Source organism: Bacillus rossius, chromosome 6 (assembly GCF_032445375.1).
Source record: "Bacillus rossius redtenbacheri isolate Brsri chromosome 6, Brsri_v3, whole genome shotgun sequence".
In the NCBI taxonomy this organism is placed as follows: domain Eukaryota; kingdom Metazoa; phylum Arthropoda; class Insecta; order Phasmatodea; family Bacillidae; genus Bacillus; species Bacillus rossius.
In genome coordinates, this window is record NC_086334.1 from 959,756 (window position 1) to 978,460 (window position 18,705).

At 43.1% G+C, this 18,705-nt stretch overlaps 1 protein-coding gene across 1 annotated transcript in view; it reads right to left on the reverse strand.

Annotated features, from left to right (window-relative positions):
* LOC134532457 (uncharacterized) overlaps positions 1–15,493 on the reverse strand; it is a 35,362-nt gene extending 19,869 nt beyond the window's left edge. The window contains exons 1-2 of the mRNA XM_063368866.1: positions 15,375–15,493; positions 1,285–1,428 (exon numbers count right to left, since the gene is read on the reverse strand). Coding sequence (XP_063224936.1) covers positions 1,285–1,428; positions 15,375–15,420 — 190 coding nt within the window. The 5' untranslated portion in view covers positions 15,421–15,493. The remainder of the gene's footprint in view (positions 1–1,284; positions 1,429–15,374) is intronic.
* Positions 15,494–18,705: the final 3,212 nt, after the last annotated feature.

Genomic DNA, 18,705 nt, shown 5'->3' on the forward strand with positions numbered 1-18,705 from the left:
GAGCAGTCGCGAGCAGTCACGAGCAGTCGCGAGCAGTCACGAGCAGTCACGAGCAGTCGCGAGCAGTCACGAGCAGTTAAAAGCAGTCACGAGCAGTCACGAGCAGTCGCGAGCAGTCACGAGCAGTCACGAGCAGTCGCGAGCAGTCACGAGCAGTTAAAAGCAGTCACGAGCAGTCACGAGCAGTCGCGAGCAGTCACGAGCAGTTAAAAGCAGTCACGAGCAGTCACGAGCAGTCACGAGCAGTCGCGAGCAGTCACGAGCAGTCGCGAGCAGTCACGAGCAGTCACGAGCAGTCGCGAGCAGTCACGAGCAGTTAAAAGCAGTCACGAGCAGTCACGAGCAGTCGCGAGCAGTCACGAGCAGTCACGAGCAGTCGCGAGCAGTCACGAGCAGTCACGAGCAGTCGCGAGCAGTCACGAGCAGTTAAAAGCAGTCGCGAGCAGTCACGAGCAGTCACGAGCAGTCGCGAGCAGTCAGGAGCAGTCGCGAGCAGTCACGAGCAGTCACGAGCAGTCGCGAGCAGTCACGAGCAGTTAAAAGCAGTCACGAGCAGTCACGAGCAGTCGCGAGCAGTCACGAGCAGTTAAAAGCAGTCACGAGCAGTCACGAGCAGTCACGAGCAGTCGCGAGCAGTCACGAGCAGTCGCGAGCAGTCACGAGCAGTCACGAGCAGTCGCGAGCAGTCACGAGCAGTTAAAAGCAGTCACGAGCAGTCACGAGCAGTCGCGAGCAGTCACGAGCAGTTAAAAGCAGTCACGAGCAGTCACGAGCAGTCACGAGCAGTCGCGAGCAGTCACGAGCAGTCGCGAGCAGTCACGAGCAGTCACGAGCAGTCGCGAGCAGTCACGAGCAGTTAAAAGCAGTCGCGAGCAGTCACGAGCAGTCACAAGCAGTCGCGAGCAGTCGCGAGCAGTCACGAGCAGTCGCGAGCAGTCACGAGCAGTCACGAGCAGTCGCGAGCAGTCACGAGCAGTTAAAAGCAGTCACGAGCAGTCGCGAGCAGTCACGAGCAGTCACGAGCAGTCATGAGCAGTCGCGCGCAGTCTCTTCAATTCTGTGTCTCAACTCGGGAAAACATTATGTAGCGGTGGAACGTAGACACGATCTTTCATGAAGCCCCAAAAGAAACTAACCGCGTGTCGTTGTGTCAGGTGACCGTGGAGGCCAGCGAACAAGAGCTCTGTCGTCTCGACCATTACGACCAATCAGAGGCCAGGGACTCGGGCGTTCAGCCATTGTCGCACCAAGTGGGGAAGGCTGGTATAAGAAGGGGTGACTCACCCACGTCGACGTAGCCCTTGATGCCGCCCAGGTTGCGCACGCGCACGATGCTGGACTTCTTGAAGCGGCAGTTGACGGACATGCCCAGGTTGCCGACACCCACCTCCAGCACGCACAGCGCCTGCGACAGCTGCCACAGGCAACCTGCCACACACACACACACCTCCGTGTCGCCCACACACACCGGGATGTCTCCTAGTAAGGTAGCGAACAAGCACCGCCTTGCTGGGACACGACCATCACCTGACTCGCGGACCGTATTTCAGAACGTGTCCAAACCGAAGCCCAGTAGGGAAACAAATCGGCAACCGTTTGAATAAACTCTGCCCTGCGCGAGGCTAGAAACTGGTTCCAACGCATTCTAGCGGACGTTTCGCTACCATCGATACAATTATTACGGGGAAAAAAATCCTAGAGACAGCAGCACAAAGAACTTTCTTTCTTTCTTTCTTTCTCAAGTCCTTTTGAGTTGCGATTATATCCTGTTATTACCATTAAAGTGTAAAAAATGTATTCCAAGATAGTTCCGCTACCATAAAGCTTCGTTTGGCAATCAACACGCTTGGTACGTCCGCCAATTATCACGAAAATGAATATGTACGAGTTAATGGCGCAGACGCGGGGCCGTCATCTGGACTAAATGAACCAAAATGTGAGCTCTGCGCATTCGCTGAGTTTGGGCGACACATAGGTCACGGATAGGACACCGAAACATGTTCCCTAAAAAAAAAAATGGAACTGGCCGTTTATTATCGTGCACTAGAAAAAGGTTAGAGCCCAGGTCTAGCAATATTCAACACCTAAACCCTTATTGTTGTCCCTTGGAATATCGATCCTAGACTTTAACACACTGCTCTAGGGGCAGGTATTTTTTCGCAAAAGAATCTGATTATTCGTTAGACTGCAATAAGTCATGCCTGTGCTAGCGATTGTTTCCTTGTGATTGGCGGCCGTCTGCAAGAGAAGTTATTGTCCTGTTTGGCCGGACCAGTCAGGACGCGTTTGCTTCCGCGCTGACAGGTGCTCTGACAGTAGACATGAGCGTGAAATAAACCCAGCCAACCACGAAACACAGACAATCCTACAAGTTTAAACTTACACTAGTGGCTATTGTTAGGGACTGTAAATATTCGCATTTTTAATGACCTCTATGATTGACTCCCAAGTCATACGTATACTCGAGAATGTGGCACTTGTTCATTGGCTGCTTACTCGTGATACGCCCCAATTGGCCAGCCTTTGAGTCGGTGCTTCTTTAGCTGATGGTAAGAGCTCACTAGCTAAACTATTAGTCGATAGTTGAGCAGCATTAATGTACAAGTATTTGAATTTTAGCCCATCGCGAAATAAATCTGCGAAATTTTCCGATCACTGGCTGTGGTCGGGAAGAAGTATTGGCCCATACTTGAGTTGACCAATGGCACGAGGTTACCTGACTACTAGAAAAAAAATCCACGATTTTACATAAATAAACCACTATTTTTGTGCGCATTCATTGGGTAGAATATTATACTTAAATACACAGACGTCTGCTCCACGCTGATGACTGGACAGTGCTCTTGACATATCCTTTACGACCCTGAGCCAGTTGTGAACAAGTAGAGGTGGTTACCCATCAACTGTGCCGCACCTTGTTATCGACCATTGGGAATACAACTAGACTCTATTATACGAAGGCAAGTTGAGTCTCGACTATAATAATTATACAAATGAAAAAATAATCCCACAGAGAACAAGCTTAAATCAGTTGACGCAGATCATTCGATTTGCAGAGCGAAATTTTAAACTATATAATGGAAGGGCTTCGATAAAAGCTGAAACGACTTAAAAAAAAAAAAAACTAAACCCCGGCTTGGCACCTTTCGACACGGAATTGTATTAAAATACTGTCCAGCTTGTTAAAATTCAGTAAACATTTAATACTATAATTTTTTCCTTTTTGTACTTTGTGAACTTTGGTCTGCGTTATCCGCCGCAGATTGCAGCGCCGTGGATGTTACACATTTCCGCTCCTTCACTTCCGTCGCATTTTTCGATACTTCCTCAAAATGCCGTGTACCCAGTGGCGGCTCCAGGGTTAGTGTCTGGGTAGGCCCGGACTGCACCGCAGGCGCGTATACGCAGATTTGTGAGTCCGGGCTCTACCCTTGGGGAAGGGGGGGGGGGAGGAATCTGGCCCCTATATCAGAGGGTGGTCCGCCGGGGAATTTTTAAAATTCAGTTGCAAAATGGTAAGTTATTTGGATTTCTGAGGGTAATTTATTTCTATCTGAAGTCCAATATGTCTAATATATTAATCATAAGAATTATTATAAATGTATAATTGTATGTAAAATTTAATACCTATAAAGCTTACAAGATTAATATTGTTAGGATTAAACTGGTGTTAATATAAGGTGAATATTATTACAACTCAACTCTTACATTAATGTAAAATGTTACTCATCTGCAGGCGAATGTATAGTTTCGTTTCTTTGCAGATTTGCCCTTCTCAGAAGGGCAGACGATTACAGTTTGTAATGAAAATAAGATTAACTTTTCTTATAGATTTTAAAATAAACCTTACGTTTAATATGAATTGTGTATTATCATAAAAAGTCTTATTTCCAGTTTTTAATTTTGGAAATGTTGGTTCGGCCCGGGTCTGCCCGCTAGAGGCGCCACTGCGTGTACCGAGGGCTAGGTTCACGTCACAAAAAGACCTGAATCATAATTTACCTCATACAATTCGTTAATCTGCGCGGCACATTCCCATTTAGTAAGAAGGTGGCTCCGCTCTGGAGGAATGTGAAAGTTTTTATTGCAACAGATGACTGGCCCACTTCGACATTTCTCGGCACTATAGTGTTCCACCATCCAGTAGCCGTGAGCTTACAAACCTCCCGCGAGTATTCTGGACCGATGTCTCTACGCATTTCACAAGGACAATAAGGCGAGGTTGCGTTCATTTGGTAGATACGTCCTCATAGGCAGTAATTAGTGTAAAATACCGATGAAATATAGTGGCAGTGATACCGACATTCGCAAAGCAACAAGCTGCCATCGAATGTATTGATTTATTAGCTTTAATAACTATGTTGCAGTGTTACTGAAAAATCGGTGATTATGTCAGAATTTTACTGATCAGGGCAAGGTTTGTGCTTAATTGGTGAGAACTATAACTTTACCTACAAAAATGCATATGCTTGAAAAATAATATTGAATAATAATTTATCTCAATATATTCAAAAGTTTACTTGCGAAAAAAAAATTTTTTAAGGCTGTTCACGATTTGTAAAATATCGGTTGGCCATGCAGTTTGTTCGGTGGCCTGTCACATTTACGATCGAGTTTCCACCAAGGGTGGAAATACTAAAAAAAAATTGTTTAAGAGCTTTGCCAGTATCCAAAGAAATTTTTGTCTAGGTTCTACTGTTTACCAATTATTCTTACTGGATGCAACTGGTAAGATCAGCGACACAGTGTTTTGGCAGGCTCTCGATTCAGTTTTCAAGTTCAATCACTTTTCTATGCCGTTGGGGTACTTCATGAGCTTTTTCAACTAAGGGCCCCGCCCACCCGGACACACACGCAGTGTGCAGAGCTCAGAAGAAACCGCGTCATTTGAAAACTGCTCAAGACAGCCGAGTGTAGTCCAGTTGCGAAGATCATTTAAGAATGGGCTGAGAACGGATGGGTAGTTAAAGTTCCCGTATTTAGTTTTGTAAACTGTATGCGTAGGAGAGTAAAAATGGGTGAAACGCGTGTTTTCAGGATAATCTTTAGGCATGAAATACCCGGTACAGATTCTTGAAAGCACCTAAGGGACTTTCATTACACCTTTGCCTCTATTTTCCCGCCATGAAATGTCATGGTTGTCGTGCATGTATCATGGTTGCGGTGTGCACTGGGAGAAGCTCCAGCTTCACTGACCCTTGACCCGCTGCTTGGAGTGTGTGAGGTCGACCCGAGTCCATGGCCGGGTTGCTCGACGCAGTGCACTATCGCCGGGTCACAGTGTGACCCCTGTGACCCCTGCCACCACCTGCCAGCTCCTCCCTCCCCGTGCAGCGCCGAGGAAGATGATATTTGTTTGAAGTGTGGCTGCGGGTGGCTGGATCCAGGCGCGCGAGGGAAAGTGGTCTGCCGGGAGACTGCGAGGAAGCAGTATCGGCCTATCAGAGCGCGACAGGCAGCGCCCACTGGCGGCACACTTGCGTCATCGCGGATCAGCCGGCGGAAAGCTGACCCCTCCCTCCCTCCCCTCCTTCCTCGTGTGTCGGCCGCTCCTGCGAGCCTGCGTCGCCGGGACATTTCAGGCGGCGGTTTAACATCCTAGGCCCTTGGCATTTGGCGGGACTAAGTTCGGATGTCGCGTGGAACGGAATTGTGTAACCACGGTGCTGCCATCTGAGGTGGATGGCGCAAACCGAAGTTCATACGAGACAAAGGGAAACGTTATACTGTTATGGTGTGAAGTGACTAACTTGCTTGGATGTGTCCCTTACTGAGCCGCTGTTTGCTGCTTTAGCGATGCCTAAGCCTGCGGTGTAGGCAACTTGTCGCGTACCGGCAGCCTGTGGTGTAGGCAACCCGCCGGGCACCCAAACAGGGCTCCAACAACAGACATGACGCCATCGGAAGCATTGCGAGCAACCAGAAGTTCGCAGTGGAATGTCCCAGGGCTTCTGGATTGCTGCTGAGCAGGAGTATGTAAGGGCGTGGTCTCCACAGCCAGGAAGTCGCGCGCCGGAAGAAGATGGCGCCGACTCGCCATGTGACGTCATGTTGCCCGTCGTCACTGGACCTCCGGAGTTGGTACGAGCGTCACAACTAGTGAAGTTGGGTGATGGAATACTCCGCCGAGTGCTCCCAGGGGCAGATCACCGGCCACTCGGGCAGTCAGCCGTGACGTAGTTGCCTCGCCATCGCCATGACGTCACAAGGAAACTGTGCTTGACCACGCCTCATGGTTTTCACAAAAAAGCGCGAATTATAATCTTCGTCGTCAAACACAGCCACTTTCATAAAAAAAACCAGTCATTTGAAACTGTTTCCACATTTCGTAAACTACACTTGAGCCAGTGTCCTAGGCGTCTAGCCGACATGGCGGAGACCACGCGCTGGACAAACACGGCCTCACCGGCTGCCTGTAATCATGAACTGTGGCGCTCTGACTCTGGGGCAGTGGATAGCAGTTCCTGAGACACGCCCAGGCTGGCGCGGTGACGCAACCAGCGCATACCGCGCGCTAAGTGAAAGCTCGCATCTCCACACGATCTACAGCGCCGACATTGTTAGCAAATAAGTCGGCAGCGAGCACAGGCGAGTCTTTTGTCTGTCCAGCGTGTCCTCCCGCGTGACTCTCTCTCACTCTCTCTCCCTCTCTCTCCCTCTCTCTCCCTCTCTCTCACCCTCTCTCACTCTCTCTCACTCTCTCTCACTCTCTCTCCCTCTCTCTCACTCTCTCACCCTCTCTCCCTCTCTCTCCCTCTCTCTCTCCCTCTCTCTCCCTCTCTCCCTCTCTCTCTCCCTCTCTCTCCCTCTCTCCCCCTCTCTCTCCCTCTCTCTCTCCCTCTCTCTTTCACTCTCTCTCCCTCTCTCCCTCTCTCTCCCTCTCTCTCTCCCTCTCTCCCTCTCTCTCCCTCTCTCTCACCCTCTCTCCCTCTCTCCCTCTCTCTCCCTCTCTCTCCCTCTCTCCCTCTCTCTCTCCCTCTCTCTCCCTCTCTCTCCCTCTCTCACCATCTCTCTCCCTCTCTCACCCTCTCTCACCCTCTCTCACTCTCTCTCACTCTCTCTCCCTCTCTCTCCCTCTCTCTCTCCCTCTCTCTCCCTCCCTCTCCCTCTCCCTCTCTCTCTCCCTCTCTCACCCTCTCTCCCTCTCTCCCTCTCTCTCCTCCCTCTCTCTCCCTCCCTCTCCCTCTCTCTCTCCCTCTCCCCCCCTCTCTCTCCCTCTCTCACCATCTCTCCCTCTCTCTCCCTCTCTCTCTCCCTCTCTCACCCTCTCTCCCTCTCTCTCCCTCTCTCTCTCCCTCTCTCCCTCTCTCTCCCTCTCTCTCACCCTCTCTCCCTCTCTCTCACCATCTCTCTCCCTCTCTCTCACTCTCTCACCCTCTCTCCCTCTCTCTCCCTCTCTCTCTCACTCTCTCACCCTCTCTCTCCCTCTCTCTCACTCTCTCACCCTCTCTCCCTCTCTCTCTCTCCCTCTCTCTACCGCTGTCTCTCTCTCTCTCCCTCTCTCTACCGCTCTCTTCGGTGCCAACTTCACGCAAAACATCACTGGGGAATGATTGGTCAGCTTTAACGGTTTTAACCGCGCGGTAAACACGCATGCCTGGCTTGCGTACGGACTGCGTAAGTGAACCACACGAATTTTCGCGACAACGCATAGGAAGTTTTCCAACTCTCACTTAAACGCATACTGAAGGGTGTATTTGGATTCGCCAACTAAAGCATTGTTATACTGTTTATACTATGTGTAATTATTTTCATAATGTTTCTTTGTTAACGATAAAAATTAAGAATACAATGGTGCAAGAAATATAATGTAAACAAAGCCAGAAAATAAAAACAGTTTATAAAACCGAACCAATTTTATATATCTTAGACAGCGAGGTCGCTGAAGATAACACAGCCTTAAGAGACTAAGGAAGTTATTAACCATGGCTAGGGACTTGGGACCTTCAGGATAGAATACACAGTACTCTAAATTTTCGGCTAAATCCCGCCAGTTCATTGGTGAGTGGTCTCAAATTTTTTGCCTGTGACGATTTCTCGTCCGCGAATTTTTCTGGTCTCTAACCATGGCTAGGGACAGGCATTTTTCGCGAGATAAACTGAAAGCCTATTAGACTGCAACAAGGTATACGTGCGCACCAGAGGTTTCTTCCTTGTGATTGGCGGCCGTCCGCGAGAGAAGGCTGAGCCACTCAGGACGCTTTTGATTCCGCACTGATATACTGTGATAGGGGTTGTAACAATCGACATGCACCTGGAAGAAACTCACCCAATCACGGAACAGAGATGATGCTACAGTGTTCTATACTTTCAGCTAGTCTCGGAATCTTTTCGCGAAATATGCATTCCCCTAGCCATTGGCAATTGTAAAAAAGAAACGCATTTCAGCATTTTCCTAGAGTGATTTATAGAAACTATTGTAGACCAAAATCAGAATGGTCTGACCAGGATTCCAACCACGGACCTCTGGATTACAAGATCAGTGTCTAAGCCCTGCGCCTCATCGCGCCATGACTTCCCTGTATTAGTACGCTCTATCGAAGAGGGATAATAATTACAGTGTTTTATTTTGAACATTATGCTGTGTAAACGAGGGCTGAACTGAAAAAAAAAAATATATATATAAGGACACCCTGCAATGCATCAATGCAGGAAGCACCCAGGAAAAAAAAAAAACAACGAATTCACATTCGTTCACGTAAGTGCTGCGTATTACGCACGCACTTTATTTTTGTATTTACTCTACTCATGAGTGCGTTACAACAAAACAATAATTGCACTCTTTGAATGCTAATTTTCTAAACATTCTTCAAATAGGCTACTAGCAAATAAGGCTGTAGACTAATGTTACTAATATTATTTTCATTAAATGGTTGTTAGTAAACCGAAATTATTTAATTATATTAATTTTGTTGCATATTTTCTTAAATGTTCATGTTTTTTTTTTTACTTTGAGTGAAATACAATTTTTTTTCTTGTCCCAGGATTCCAAAACATAGTATTAAAGACACAAAAACTCTTCGATTGTACAGTCCATTTCAATGACAGATTACAAATGGACGCAGAGGAAATTTTAGTTGCTAAGTAAAAGGTTTAAAACAGGTACATTCAATATGAAAAATTAAAAGTGAATGGACACGTCATTAACAAACCACACAGAAAGAAAAGTGGTCAAGTAAGTAGAAGAAGCAAGATTTCAGATGACGTAAACTTGGAAAGGTTATGTGGGAAATCCAAAAGAACATCTGAAGACCGGTTTTATAGAACTTTAAACAAACCTTATACGTGCCTTTCAGAAAGACATTTAACTATTGAACTTTGTTCGGTAAAGGCACGGTTTTAAAACAGCTGTTTATGAAATTTTAAAATTATGGTGCCTAGAAGATCACAGTGGTTTCTGAACATCCAAGAACCGAAACAGTACCTATAAACTTATTTTTTAAAAATAATATTTGTAAGTGGGACACGCAGACACAAGTCCCAGGAATCTCCCGCCTGACGCTACACAAACCGACCAATTTATGGTTTATTTTATATTTATGTTCATTTTATTTCCTTTTTTTTTCACATTATTACACAATTAAGATATTCAGGAAATATACCAGTCGCGAAAACAAGCTTATGCGTGAGTGCTAGTCTATTTATGGTATGTGCGGTGTTTTAACATTATTAATTATGTTATAAAAAAGTATAATTAAGAAAAATACAAACATTACCAAAATATAAATGACTCAACAAAACAAAATAAAATCTTCAGTATATAAAATTCGATTTTTAAATAGCATTTTTTAAATTAAATAATATATTACATTTATTTAAATATATATAAAATTTTATAAAACGATTTTACAAACACACATAGGCTTACATAAACTACCGGAGAAAAGAAACCCCTATTCAAATATAACAGAAATATCTTTGTAATTTAAACTATCCAGCTAAAGGGTGATGTATTTTTTTTTTAAGAGGATTTCATAGCTACAGTTTTTCGGAAGTAAAAATTCTATATGTCTCAGTTTTTGGTTTTTTCAATAGAGGAATAGGTAGATTTATGTAATGTTTATGTCGTGTGGGATTATGAGCTAGATAATTAAACTTATTTTTAACTTCTATATACAAGTTATTACCTACATATGTAATGTACAATCTAATAATATCGCATGCTCTCAATCTCCGGAAAGAGATCTGTCTACCCAAACAGGGAGACGACAGTGTCGAAATGCCACTCCGCGTCAGGGACACCTACACACTCTTCAAGGTCACATGCTTGGGAATACACACTCCCCCCCCCCCCCCCAGGCTCCCCTCGCCTAGCCGCGGCACGCGCCTTGCAGGAACACCACTTATAAATAGAGACCGGAAAAATTCGCGAATTCATTTCGCGATAGGCTAAAATACAAATAGTTATACCTCAGTGCTGCCTCTGATATTGGCTCACCACTCACCTGGGTGACTCTGGGCCAATGAGAAACACCCGACCAAAGCTTTATCGAATCACCGGCTGCCACGTTGGAACGTCTCACAAGACAGCAGACAATGAGTGGGTGGCATTTGACCGAGTGTACGTAGAACTATGGAGTTCATCCTGGAGGTCATTGAACCCGCGAATTTTTCTGGTACCTGCTTATAAATCATTAAACAATTTTTCGAGTTACCGCTCATTATTAATTGCACTTTTGCATCTCGGCCAGTTTTTGTTTTAGTTATCAAACTTTATAACGTGTTAATATACATTTTAAAACATAACAAGGGCTCAGCTAAACAATTCAGACATTTTTGAGGTTATAAATACAACCGTCCGTCGGAAGTTAAAGCTTGGCAGGGATGGACGGATGGGATTCCCTGCGATTTGATTGGCTGCTGGCCACGTGATTGACGGAACAGGTGACGCATGGATGCACGGACCATAGTGAGTCCAACTTTAATTTCATTCATTTTTTAAAAAGCTTATAGTATGCATTTTTAAAATTCATACTTAACAAATATTGTGAAAAATAAATTAGCTCAAGTAACGAGTTTTGTACGGCAATTTCGCGATCAACATGTCGATTTCAACTCTTTACAGTGAAATCGTATTAATAAAAACCTTGTTAATACATTTCCATTAATACAAAGTATTTTCATAGTCCCTGAAATTAATATAGGAATTATAGTGCTGATTAATTTGTATAGTGAAAAATATAGTTATTTTGTAAAACAACGTAGTTTTTGTTCCAGGGGTAAACAATTAGAATGGATAATACAAATATTTCAACAGTGTGAAATTTAAACTAAAAGAATAATAATTCATGATATATTGGGGGTAAAAAATTTGGAAACTTTATTCTTCTAAAATTAGGGTAGTATGTTTTTATGGAGGTAATTTTTAAACCTTTACTTAATTCTTATATCTTAAATCCTTTTAAGTGTAATACAGTAGAAATATATATTTGAGCTACAGCGTAGCCATTCTAAAATTGTATTTTACAATCACTAACAATAGTAAATTTAATGTGGTATAAAAATTTTCAAGTTTTTTATTTAAATTTGATGTAGAAATTATGTAAAAATTGTGATTTAATTTTGTAATACGATGCATGTCTGGAAAGTAAGTACCATTATTGTAATTAAAAAAATAAACTCATGAAAAAAAAGGTTTTATTGAAAGTTTTAGTTTACTACATGTCCACGCCACATGTCCACATAACCGCCACTCAGTCCAAGCACTGTTAGTGGCCCTGCACCAGTTCCTTGCCCCTCTGCACTGCAGTTCCCCGCCTGGAGTAGGGGGGACTCCTTGGCTGTAGGCATCACGCACTTCGAATACGCAATGCGTGTAGTCTAAGTGAAGAAGCTTGGTAACAATCTCCGGATCTCGAGCAATCTCCATGCTCAAGCGGAAAAATTATGGCTACCGTTTTCTGAGACGAAAAGAGCTTCATTTTGGTTGATTTAATGAAACGTGAGTCAAAAATTACAGCAAAAAGTACAAACTGACGATTGTCAACTGGTTTAGTTTCCAGGCGGCGAACTTCTATGCAGAGGAGTTAAATAAATTGATAGAGCGTTGCGAAAAGTGCTTGGAACGGAATGTCGACTATGTGAAAGTGTGATGTGCGTAAGTAGTAAAATTAAACTTTAAACTTTTTTTTTCATGAGTTTATTGTTTTTAATGACTAAACGGTACTTACTTTCCGGAACCGCCTCGCAGTTTGACTAATACCAAACCAAGTTATTGCAAAGTGACAAAGTCATGGTGCCTTCAAGTTTGTGTTATTGAGGGTCGACTGTGTTCCGGACATGCACGGGGTCGTCGACCTGGTCTGGACACTCGAGACACGGGCGATGGACGGAGCACCGGGCCGGGAGTTCCCCGTGTGACGTCACCTTCCCTCCCGGATCCGAGACGCACTTTCTCCCTGGTCCTGGGAGGTCCGGCCCCTCCTGGCGTGGAAGTGGATCCCTGTGTTCCCTGGGGAGACCCGCTCGCTGGCAGAACCGTGACTGAGTGAGGCGGGTCTCATGTCGAGACCACGTTTCATGGGTAACTTTCTGTTGTCTGCTTATTACATGCACATGGCCAGTGCAGAACAAGTCCAGAGAGGACTTGCAACTATGGGGCCACCCCCCCCCCCTTTGCGGGCCTGCGGGCAGGGGGAGATCATGCCGTGATCTTCGCCGTGGATCAGCAAACCTCCCCCCCTCCCTTGACCTCCACCCCCAGGTTCCCGCGGCCTGTTGTGCAAAAGCCAAATGTCACGGGAACCGATGATGCACGCCTTAAACGAGTGAAAAGCTCCACTGGCGTGCAAATATTTAAGGTAAAAAAAATACAGACCTCTGGCAGCAAAACTTTCTTTTCTAAGGGAAAACTTTTGCAATATTACAACACGTATTTGTACACAGAAACAATTTTTTTTTGTGCTTTTACAAAATATTCCTTTGGAAAACAATGGCCAATAAGTAGTTTCTAACACTACAAGAATGATTTGTAGCTTTGTACAACCAAGGCTATGGTTATTTTTGCATTTATGAAATACGTTTTTCTGAGATAATACTGAGTACTTCTTACAAACATTTGGCACATAATTTTATAATTTAATTTGTGTTTTATTCAATTATATATTTTAAACCACACAAACTATAACCGAATAATAACTGGAAAGCTACTAATGGACTTCAACTATTAGAAGTACTGGAACAACACAAAGCATAAATGCCTAGGTAAGAATCCGAACTCAGTTTTACTGCAAACACTATTTTGTAGTGGTACAGTTATTTTCAGACTTTATGTAAGCTTTTGGACATACGCCATTGCTAAGCACATGTATGTCTGTAGAAGAAAACTACAAAAAACACAAATGACAAAAACACAAATTAAGCAAAAAATTTCTGTTGTCAGGATATAAACACCACAAAATATTTCAAAACAGGAATATGGTCAACAAACAAAGAAAAACAAAGAAAAATGAACTAACAGAACGATAAAACCCCCACAAATGATGACAGCACAACAATACCGAACCCAAAAAATTCAGCACAACAGTTGAAACGAGGACGGGAGCAGATAAAAGTTCCCGAAACGTCACTTGTTTCTGTTTTAGAAAACTGTTGTGTTTTTTTCGTCTTTTCGTTTTGTCGTGTTTTCGTCTCGTTTAGACTGTTGTGCTGAATTTTTTGGGTTCGTTAATTTTGTGCTGTCATCATTTGTGGGGGCTTTTACGTTCTGTTAGTCCATTTTTCTTTGTTTTTCTTTGTTTGTTGACCACATTCCTGTTGTGGAGTATTGTGTGGTCTTTATATCCTGACAACAGCAATTTTTTGCTTAATTTGTGTTTTTGTCATTTGTGTTTTTTGTAGTTTTCTTCAGACATACATGTGATTAGCAATGACGTATGTCCAAAAGCTTACATCAAGTCATGCACTCCCATTGCACAAATCTTTTAAGTATAATAGTTATTTTCAGGTTAATGTAAAATTTTATAAATATTTATAATTTTACATGTTAATTTCTGATCAATTAAAAAAATTACAGTGTATTAAACCAGCGTATAACTTAACAGTAATCGAGGAACAAGCAGATCAAATAGAAAACTAAATCAATATCATAGTCCAACAGAATATCATCACCATGTATCTCCACCCATTGAAGATTTTCTTTATAACATAATAAATAGTTTCCTCATTAAATTCTATACATTAATTATTAGTCGTATCTAACTAATCCTACTAATATTATAAAATCGAAAGTTTGTGTGTATATTTGTTACTCCTTAACACACGAACCACTGAACGGATTTGGATGAGATTTGGCATACAGCTAGCCCATAACCTGGATTAACACATAGACCACACATTACTATGCAATTCCGTCCCTAATGGAGTGAAAACGGGGTAAATTAATTTTTACCACACTTTTTATATAACAGAAAATCATAGGTCATAGACATACAAACAGTGAGTGTGTGTCATATCTCCATGTCCGCCACACGGTCATACAGTAAGGTCTGGCAACTTCCTATCCTTCTCCTTGGCGAGACCCGACCTCTTAGTGGAGCTCGCGGCAGCTAGCGAACTAACGGTGCTAATGCCAGTTTAGTTTAGAACTTCGTCAATAGATGGCGTTGCCTTGAATTTAAAATGCACTATCGTTTGGGGCGTTCGCCATGTCTTGAAATTTTTCGTTCGTTCCGTAAGCGTTCCTATACCATTCATCCGATTGCGATGAAATTTTTGTGAGTTGTTGCGAGCATGCCCGCGAAGATTCCTGAGTTAGTAGAACTATTTTAACTATTCTACAATAGGTGGCGCACGAACCGTTTCAACATTTTTATCCGTCAAATCTATGTTGAATTTACAAATAGATTTTTACTGGGTGTTGATTGCAAGGTGCAGTCCACACTATGACACAGCTTCAGCACTGAAGGTTGTGGCAACAATGTGTGGTTTCGTTAGGTCTCGTTGTCGCGACAAGACATCTGGTGGGGTCGTTACCACAACGCAGAAATACCATAACGCCGAATGTCAAAATTTACCACAACGCCGACAGCTAGAAAACTGCTGTGTACCACAACGCCGAAATAACAACTTAATGATTTTGTGTGTGATCTTAAATGTACCTTAACACCGAAATACCACAATCAAACCTAACCTTACCTAACCTAACCTAACCTAGCGTAATATAACCTAACCTAACTTAACCTAGCCTAACCTAGTCTAACCTAACCTAACCTTTGTGACAGTCCTGCAATGACATTTTTCGGCGTTAGTGTATTACGGCGTTGTGGTAATTCGGCGTTGTGGTACACAGCAGTTTTCTAGCTGTCGGCGTTGTGGTGCGCCTCCACCTGGTGGACGGCGCGAAGACCACCGGTACGACGGGCTCGCGAGCTTACTCAGCAGCAGGACGGCCGTCAGCTCCATGGGGGCCGTCAGCTCCATGGCGGCGACATGCCCGCACTTGTCCGCACCGCGCTGACTCTCTCCTGCTGGCCGCCGCGCGGGACTCCCGCACTGCACTGGCGGCTCGCGGCCGGCCGAGCCCGGCTCGCTCCCTCCCCTCCCTCCACTCTCCCCCTGTCCGCCTCCCTCCACTCTCCCCGGGCCACATTTACATAACCTGATGCCTACATTCAAAAATTGGTTGTCTGTAAAGTCGGTTTACGGACGATAGCTTAACGTGACAACGTCATAACAAAACATTGATGAAATGATTGCATACTTTTATGAATGAAATTGAATCATTTTTATTGAATTATCACTATTTTGTATGGATACAAAGAAGGAGCGAAATAAAATCTACGATTTCATTAATAAATTTACTTAATTTGCACTCATTAATTCAAGTATGTTTATTACTTTAACGAAGAGATTATTTTAACAGACTATAACTTTTATGCATGTTTGCTATTTAACTTCTTCCAATCTGTGTTATTCTGTTAAGGATAGGACGATGATAGGAAAAGTAGGAAACGAATGGGAGTGTTTCAAGTTTAATGTGCCTCGAAAAAGTCAAATCAATGGTTGTTCCAATCGAGTGGAAGAGATATAGATGCGGCACAAGCGTACAACGAGCGTAACGGGACACCGTGTAACGGTACAATGTGCGTTACGGGACACTTTTTCCTGCGTGCAGCCGGCGTTCATCGATTTATTAGACGCAATCACGTCAAAACAATCTCACAAATACTAGTTTTCAAAAATTTCAGTAATTCAACAATATTGCTAATGGAACAAAATATTCCGAAAGTAAATAGGTATGTATATAATTAATTATTTATCCTATAGCTTGAAAATAATGTGATACAGATACAGACACGGTTAGAAAATCCCTCATATTAAATTTTCTTTCAGTGAAATTTTTTTACTATATTCAACGTACATATATTTTTTTTAATATCACTTTATTCAACAATACACTATATCGTTCCTAATTTTTTTCTTTCCAAAGACACAGTCCAGCAATAATTTAAAAGTCTCCACACAAAAACTAAAAGCAAGGAGATCGCTAATAGATATCTGTAATTATAACCAATTTAACATCCAAAAGCTCAAATCCCTGCTTCCTTACACTGGTCGTTTAAATTCTGGTTACGTTTTATACATCTCAAACAGGGCTCTAATTAACGTATAAGAAATCTCTTGTTTACCAAATAATCTTGAAAATCAATTTGATAAACTTTGTTAGTTTACGTTAGTGCTTGAGGAAAAAAATTAATTTTAAAGTGCACATTTCGTTGGGTATTGTCATATAATTACATTTAGCAGATTTCTTATGCAAGGGAGTAGGAAAATTCGGTCACAGCAAATTTAAATTCTTAGCTAAGCAGTGACGCATCTGCTCTCGGGTTTGTTAAACCTGAAAAAAAATGACGCTTCCACTTCTCAATACAAATAAAGTTTGTGATTTGAGATAGGAAGGTTGTCAGCACTGATTAGAATATAACCAGTCTTAAGCCTGATAATATATAGTTTGTTGTATAATTTAAAAATTCAATTGTGCTTCCCAAAGTGCTGAAAGGTGTCGGTTCGTCGTTAAGACACACATAATGGGTTACGTTGCGCTACTTGGCAGTTACGCCGTGCGTTGTGCAAGCCGCCATGTTGCGCTCGCGGCAGTTTGACGGACGGGCGGTGACGCTTGCATAAGCTCGCGCTAGGATGGCTGCGTCATGACTGATTGCTGAGGGCGCGCCCCTGGAGCCGATCTGTGACGGAGCATTGTCCTCCTGGACCGGGGGGGGGGGGAGGCACGTGGTCGCCGCACCGACCTATCGGCGGCGTGCAAGGAGGAAGCCTGACATTCACTCTCACTCTCATGTGGTCCAGCTCCCGTACCACATATTCTTACGTGTCTGTAGTATTTTTAATGTCGCTGGACTTGCCAAAACTACCCTACTAGTAAAAATATGAAACAATTTTTTCCCCGAGAAAATTAATATATTAACAACTATTATTTACGTAAATGACCTATCAGAATCAAAATTTCGATTTATTGACGATATTCCTAGACGTGCGAACTCCCACTTTTCAAAATTAACTAATCTTATTTTTGCGGAAATTTAATTCGTGCAACACCTAACCTAAACTATATTTTATTTCCAAAAAGCGGGGGGTAAATCCAAAGGTGCACTGAAGTGCAATATTCGGGCGCCTGTCAGTGAATCTCGTGAAAGCATCGAGCAGCGCGGGCTCCCCTCGTTAGCTGCAGCGACGCGTGGGTGTGAAGTGTTGTAACACTCTCCCGAGTGTTCGCGGCTGAAGAACACGCTACATCCTCGTCTCTCGACCACTCAGTCGTCAGCTCGGACTGTTACAGGTCACACAGCAAGTACATGTCTGTCTACAACATGTGGTCTCCCAGTTGGTGACAGTGGTGGACATACTTATAGGCTTGTTGTAAGTAACAAAAATAATTTTTATTATACATATAGGAATGGCCATTACTCATATTGATGATTTAACCACTTGTTTTCTGTATTCATTATTATCTAATACAAAATAAGTATCAGTGCGAAGGTCCAGAGACCCGAATTCTGCATACTGTGGTCCTGACCTTCCCCACTTTATTCCCCTCCTTTCCTTACCCTTTCTTCCAGAGTTCACCCTGGTGGTGAAGGCCCCATGCCAATATGGTACCATCACATTTGGTGACGTTTCATGTATATATTTATTTCAGTTCATTCTAGACACCGATATTCAATTAACTTGCGTGAATTACCTTTTGTCAGAAACCGTTAAAAAATTAAGATTCGAAAATAGGTATTATTAATAACAGATCTTTAAATTCAGAAATACGTGAGCCATAAGTGTTTTTCATAGCTGCTGCAAAAATACCTTCCTTTAGCATAGGTCATTACATGGCTTTTATGCCAAATCATAGAAATTACACTCTACTGCAGTCAAGAGTAGCCTGTATTCTAAATAAAAATAATATTCCATAAGCTTAAAAATACTATTGTAAAATACCTTTTCTTTCACTTTTGTATAAATATTAATGATATATTTTTTTTTTTTACTAAATTTCGAATATGTAGTATTATGTCATGGTCAAGCTTATAATTGTCAGCAGACTTTGTAAAGGGTGCTTATTTAATGTTTCACAGTTCTATGTGCCTGTCAAACTCTTTAGAACAGTTCCTGCCACCGATGATACTATAAATAGGCCAAAAGATTTTATGAAAAACCAGGTGCGTTTGCAAAATTGCACAGCCGATTCAGTACATA